The 6,839-nt window shown below is 38.1% G+C and overlaps 1 protein-coding gene across 1 annotated transcript in view; it reads right to left on the bottom strand.

Moving 5' to 3' along the window:
• Positions 1-263: 263 nt before the first annotated feature.
• The window catches only part of LOC101860714 (glycoprotein-N-acetylgalactosamine 3-beta-galactosyltransferase 1-B-like), a 9,372-nt gene continuing 2,796 nt past the window's right edge, over positions 264-6,839 (bottom strand). Inside the window, exons 3-7 of the mRNA XM_005090990.3 lie at positions 6,037-6,154; positions 4,989-5,236; positions 3,330-3,426; positions 1,713-1,887; positions 264-1,324 (exon numbers count right to left, since the gene is read on the bottom strand). Of these exons, the coding sequence (XP_005091047.1) occupies positions 1,226-1,324; positions 1,713-1,887; positions 3,330-3,426; positions 4,989-5,236; positions 6,037-6,154 (737 nt within the window). The 3' untranslated portion in view covers positions 264-1,225. The remainder of the gene's footprint in view (positions 1,325-1,712; positions 1,888-3,329; positions 3,427-4,988; positions 5,237-6,036; positions 6,155-6,839) is intronic.

The following is a 6,839-nucleotide window of genomic DNA, read 5'->3' as shown; positions in this document are numbered from 1 at the left end:
GAATGCACTTACAATAATCGTTTTTTAAGGTGGTACTATAATACTAATAATAATAGTAATTATAGTACTAATAATATTATAAATCCTCCGAATCTTCTGGCCCGACAAGATTTCCAACGCAGATCTTTTACGAAAATGTAGGCAAGAGGACATGACCACCATAATAACAAGGAGAACAAGGAGAGGGATTGGGCATGTCCTGAGAAGAGAACCAGACTCTATTGTAAAAACTGCCCTCCGCTGGACGCCCGAAGGACATCGCAAGAGGGGTAGGACCAAAAAGACCTGGAGACGCACAGTAGAGTCTGAAATGAAGTGCTGGAACCATTCGTGGGGGATGTTGACTAAGAAGGTCCAAAATCAGACAGAGCTGGAGATCCTTTGTTGATGCCCTAAACGCCAGATAGATGGCGTAACGGGTAGTCAATAAGTAAATAATATAATACTATGATAATATAAATCAAGTGAGTCAGCTGCACTGAGTGTATTCAGCTTCCATAATACTATGATAATATAAATCAAGTGGGTCAGCTGCACTGAGTGTATTCAGCTTCCATGAACACCATTTAGGGTTGTTTGATGGGTGGGAACTCTGCAATTGAAGTCTGTCTCCGAGAGGACCAAGCCAGAATATGTGCTTCCCGATATTTCAAATTGTAAGAATATAACATTGAAGATTTGAAGCGGAGTCCTCAGCACTGCACTCCACTGTGATTTCAATGAGTTGTCTGCTCCAATATATTCCGGGTTTTTAAAGTCACACATGTTGTATACTTTTATCACAACGTATCACATTGATGTGTGCCAGACTTTACACATCTCTTTTGTTTGTACGTCCAGTGTTTTAAGTGACCCGTGATGTACACAAATCTTTTCACGTTTCTTTAATTTGTTCGTACATTCAGTGTATAAGGTGACACATAGCACGTATACCAATGTTTTCCCGTTTCGCGTATTTCAAAATTCAGTGTTTGAGGTAACACAAGATATAAAATACACACAAATATTTTCCCTGTTTCATGTATTCGAACAGTCAGGGTTGTAGAGGACATACGATAAACACATCAATATTTTCCCTGTTTCATGTATTCGAACAGTCAGTGTTTGAGGCGACACTTTGTGCACACCAGTCTATTCAGGTTTCATATTATATTCAAACAGTCAGTGTTTGAGGCGACACTTTGTGCACACCAGTCTATTCAGGTTTCATATAATATTTGAACAGTCAGTGTTTTAGGTGATAGATGGTATACTCCAGGGTGTACATATCCTGAGGCTTCATGTAGTGGAAAGAAATAGTCCGGTTGCTGCAACATTGAAAGCCCTGTAATAAAGGAAAAGTAGAACTGTTAGTACGTTTGGTCGGATGATTGCTTTTAAAAATGTCTTTCACTATTTTTGGTGAGTTTTTTAGGCGTGTGAATGTGTGAATATGTGTGTGTCTGTTTTTATGTCTGTCTGTCTGAGAGTATATTTTAAAAAAAAACTATCTAGAGAGAGATGTTCACTGTAGGAAGATCAGATAATATCTAAGATCTGTCAAAATTCGATTTAAAAAAAGATATGACACACAAAAAATCATCATTATAGGATTGGCGCTTATCTTTTGAAATGTATTGAGGGAAATGTTAGACAGACATAAACGATCTGTCATAAATTCGATAAATGTATGTAGCAAAAATGCTTAAGCTTATACCGTGATAGAAACCTACCCGTTGGAATGGATGGTAGGCGTACTGGTGAGTCCAGTTGGGTAAGGGAAAGTCGGCGAAGTAAGTAAAAGGGTTCAGGGGGTGAAATCTTTCAAGGCCTTTTTCATCAATGGAATCCTCAGCCTTGACCCCCAATTCATAGAGACACTGGCCAAGGTCAAGGTCTTCCATACCGCTGTAAAGTGGGAGAGATGAAAAAGAAAAGCGTTTATGAATGGGAACTAGATCTAGGTGAATCAATTTTAACCGAAAGTTCGTTTTATTTTTTTATTTTTTATTTTTTTTGGTTAGTGCTTTACCGCACTCGCAATTGCCCCTGGCCATATGAGCACGCGAGACACATTAAACATTTTTCGGTTTGTAGAAAATTTTGAATTTTGCTCGGGTGGCCGCCGAAGCCTAATCTTATCGATTTTGGACCCCCTAGGGATCTTTAACATGCGCAACCTGCACACGTGACCTCTCAAAATGTTCGCCTTTGTCCGAGAAAGCTAGGTGTAGATCTTTCCTACCATAAGATCAAGGGTGTGGCTGAAAGACAACAGTGAGAAGGAGCGAAGGAGTAGCAAGGCTGAAGAAAGAGTAATAAGGAGCCCAGGGGAGGGAGCAAAGGAGGTGAGGGATGGGGGCAGAAAGTGGAGACGGAAGCAGACGACAGAACATTGCTAGAGAGCAGGAAAGGAGTTGAAAGGAATCAAATTTAGAGAAGAAAAACTCCCGTCGCTATCCGGATTCGAACCCGGGGCCTATTGAATGAGAGGCAAAAACCTTAACCCCTAGACCACAAGAACCATGAAGATTCAGTAGAAATATATAATGAGGCTTAAAGAAAGAGAACAAACAGACAAGAAGGAAGGAAAGAAGAAACACGAGTTTAAAAAGTAGAATGTAAGTATCACATATTATTCGCTTTGACCAGCTGTTCAGATGCACTCAGCTAAGTTTTGTATTTTTATTATTCCAGTTTCGTAATCTGTTGGGGTTGTTTTTTTTAAGTAGAGGTTTTACGGTCGCAACTGCATAAGATCATATGAGCGCCAGTCCGTAATCTGTGCTATCAGTTACATGTACTCGAGAACAAATATTTTGTTGAAATTCAAATTCTAAATTAAACGCTGAAAAAAGCAAGGAAAGTTACATCATTTAGGTACACTTTTTAAAGGAATGAACCATTGAAAAAATATCTCCTGATAAATGTTGCTTTCTGAGCTTTCTGGTGGCCTTTACATTTATAGTTTGTGTACCCTTTTAGGCATTCCGACTTTGTTTATATCAAAGACTAAATTTATGGGTTTCAGAGAAGTCAAGAAAAATTGTTTTCCAAGTTCGTTGGTCGTATGGGTTTATTATCATTATCATTATCATTATTATCTTCTTATAATAATAATAAAAAGATAATAGTAGTAATACTACTACTAATAATACTAATTATAATAATTATAATGATGATGGTAATATTAATATTAATAATAATAATAATAATAATAATAATAATAATAATAATAATAATAATAATAATAATAATAATAATAATAATAATAATAATAATAATAATAATAATGATAAAAAGTTTATTCCTACTTCGAAACTCATATTTCATTTCTAACAAAAACGTACTAGAACTTGGTACAGCGTCTTTTCACAACTCCTTCCACCACAAGCCGCCTCAAGGCCTCTCGACTCAAAACGTAGCCGGCACCCCCAGACATGTAACCTGCCAAGGAAAACAAACAGAATGCAAAGCTGTACAACAAAATAATGCGCAGTTTCAGCTTGGTAAGAGTTTTACGAAACTCAAAACTGCAGAAAGTCATATTACGTGTATTAGAGTGCAATGCGTAGTGTTCTGCATGCTTTATTTTAAGATATTGCGTCTTTATGATTATGCTTGTTGGAGACTCACAACCTGGTATTGGTAATACAAACCAAAAAGTACCGATGTAGAATTCTCCGAAATATTAAGAAGATAACAGGAGCTTCAACGCAAAATCAAAGCCAGGAAACCAATATTCTGCACACAAAAGAAGATTACTGCCCACTGTAAAAAGAGATACTAAAAGGCAGGCTGGAAGGGACAAGAGCATGTAAGAATACAGAGAGGACTGTCAACACACAATCCTGAGCAATACGATGGTTTGAACAGTGCACAGAGCAGTTGTCATCTGACAGCCGAAATGAATGGTGGGTCAGAAAACATCAACCCCAGAGGTCCCTGAGGCAAATATGACCCGTCATGTACCTCCAACCAACCAGCCAGTGTTCTGTGGTACAGTGTGTGGTATAGTATCTTTTTTCCTTGCCCAATCCTTTCAAGGTGACTCTGATTAGTATAACGCTGTGCACGTGTTGTGTTAGTAATAGTTAACACAAAGTTATGATAACGTTAGCTTTGTAGATGGCAGAGTGTACATTGATACTTTTTGTTGTTGCTACGATTCACTTTCTCCCACGAGTCAGTCCGAAATTCGATATGTTTCGAGGAGTCTAAGGATAGTCTTTAGAATCTTATAAAGAAAATCAGAATTATAGAACCGTACATTTCTAGCCATGAAAATAGTAAGTACAGTTGTATGTGAGATGGTATAATTATGCAAGTGTATGATTTGATAAATTATTATAATCTGGTCTAGTAAAAAAAATAGGATTTACAAACTCCCGAAAAATGCAAATCCAAAGCAAAGAGAACCAATGAGGAAGGTATTACAAATAATTAATACCCCCCCCCCCCCTCCTTTTTTCCCTTCGTCTCAAAAAGTGACGATAGTTATCCTCTGGATGTATGGTACTCACACGAGTACAGGAAATATGTTTAAATACTCCTAGCCAACTTTATGAAGACGTCATTCTAGTTTTAAGGAGCCACATTTCGTCAGACCTGACATGGGTATAATCAGACCCAGAACGGCTTCGAAATAGCATGGAGCTGTTCCTTGTAGGACTTGTAACGTATGAACCCCCCCCCCTCACACACACAAACAATAGACTCAGATGGCACGACTAGGTTGCTATATTACATCAGTTGGTATCATATTGAAATGTGGAGTGGACGGTACTGGTTCGAAACCTGATTTAGTATTCTTGAATTTGGGTCTTTTTGGGGCGTTTTCCAGACTCTCAGTCTGACTGTCTAGCTCCTACGAGAGATGAACACAAAATTCGAAGGCCTTGCTAAAAAAATAAGCAAAAAAATAAACCCAAAAAAACCCAATACAACTAACAGTATTGAAAGGGTCCTCAAACCCACACACGTACGTAGTACGTACTTATCACACCTACCTTGCGGTGTGTACGGCTTGAAGCGATAACCAAAATAGACTGGTTCATCTGGGTCACGCGACGCGAGGAATCTCCTGAGATTTTCCACGATGACGTAAGTGTCGTCATCAGCCTTGAAGAACCAATCAAATTGCTCGCCGTAGAGCTTGTAGCAGAAGGCGCTGGCCAGCAGGACTTTGGCAGTGAGGCGAGAGCGGCCTTCTGGGATGTCAAGGCCGATGGTGGGGAAGCTCTTGTTGTCGGAAGAACTGACACGACATTATCATTATTGTTATTGTTGCATCACTAATTTTTTCAGTTAGTTATTATTATTAGTTATTATTATTATTATTATTATTATTATTATTATTATTATTATTATTATTATTATTATTATTAAGACGATGATGATGATGATAATGATGATGATGATGATGATAATGATGATGATGATGATGATGATATTTCTTCTTCTTCTTCTTCTTTTTCTTCTTCTTCTTCTTCTTCTTCTTTTTCTTCTTCTTCTTCTTCTTCTTCTTCTTCTTCTTCTTCTTATTATTATTATTATTATTATTATTATTATTATTATTATCAGTAGGTACAGTTGTTATGAATGATAGAATAACTTAAAATGAAAATGCAAAAAGGCCCTCGATATGAAGTATTGTGTGGTGCATAAACATGTATATGGGTGACATGTATATTTAATAGTAGATGTACCTAATTTGGTGAGACCCGAAGAACGTTATGATTTCATCTGCATCGAATTCCAGCAGTAGGTATCTTTCTGTGGCATGTGGATTACTCAATTTGCACGCAAAAAAGGCTATGCTGAGAGAGTTTCTCCAAAATCAGCAATGAGAAAGAGAAATATTGAGAGAGAGAGAGAGAGAGAGAGAGAGAGAGAGAGAGAGAGAGAGAGAGAGAGAGAGAGAGAGAGAGAGAGGGGGGGGTCAAAGAGAGAGACAGAGACAGACAGACAGACAGACAGACAGACGGACAGACAGACAGACAGAGATCCAGTCTACGCCTCAGTACATATCATAATTCATAAACTTGGGCAACGAACCTGAAGTAAAGAGTCTTGTCGCAGCGCTTCGCCCAGGTTGAGCGGACAGCTTTGCCTTTAGTTTCCAGATTTTTCTGTTGTATCAACAACCAGCACAGGATTTGGGGGCTTTTGGACGCTGAAAGTAGATGCAAATAATATTATGGGTATTGTGATGTTAGTTTCCTAATTATTATTATTTATTTATGTCTTTGCTTTTATTTTTGCAAGTGTATTGTGCCTAACTTACAAGAACCTGAATATTTCGATTGTGAAACAGCAAAGATGACACACCATAGAACACACCATACAAGTACATCAGAACACAGGAGTTATTGAGAGTCAATACAATAATCTAGAGACTGCACTTTGAAACGTCGAACTCCCCCTTCCCCCTCCTTCCTGCATATGCATACCAAAAAAACTGAAATTTCCACCACAGGAACATTGTGATAATGATACATATGTGTGAAAAACCCAAATAAAAATGGTCTCCCCAGTGATTGAGACAGGCGGAGAGGGATTGGGAAGAGGTGGTTGGGGGGGGGGAGGCGGGCTGGGTTTGAAAAAACCATAAAAATACTCATTTTTATCATCCCCACACCATGAAATTGTCAACAACAACAAAAAAAAACAACAAAAAAACAACAAAAAAACAACATGTCAATCAATAGTAGGTCCCACTTGGAATCTAAACATATTTTTAAAACGCCTATTTCCTTAAAGAAAACATAATGACTATTATCTGGTCACCCGTGTGGTTTTCGGGGCGCTGTCCAAGAGACAGGGGAGTAAAGAATTAAACCACTGTACCTGTACCGCGC

Source organism: Aplysia californica, unplaced genomic scaffold, assembly GCF_000002075.1.
Source record: "Aplysia californica isolate F4 #8 unplaced genomic scaffold, AplCal3.0 scaffold00024, whole genome shotgun sequence".
In the NCBI taxonomy this organism is placed as follows: domain Eukaryota; kingdom Metazoa; phylum Mollusca; class Gastropoda; order Aplysiida; family Aplysiidae; genus Aplysia; species Aplysia californica.
Note: the sequence above shows the minus strand (reverse complement) of the source record. Positions and strands in the feature narration are given on the sequence as shown.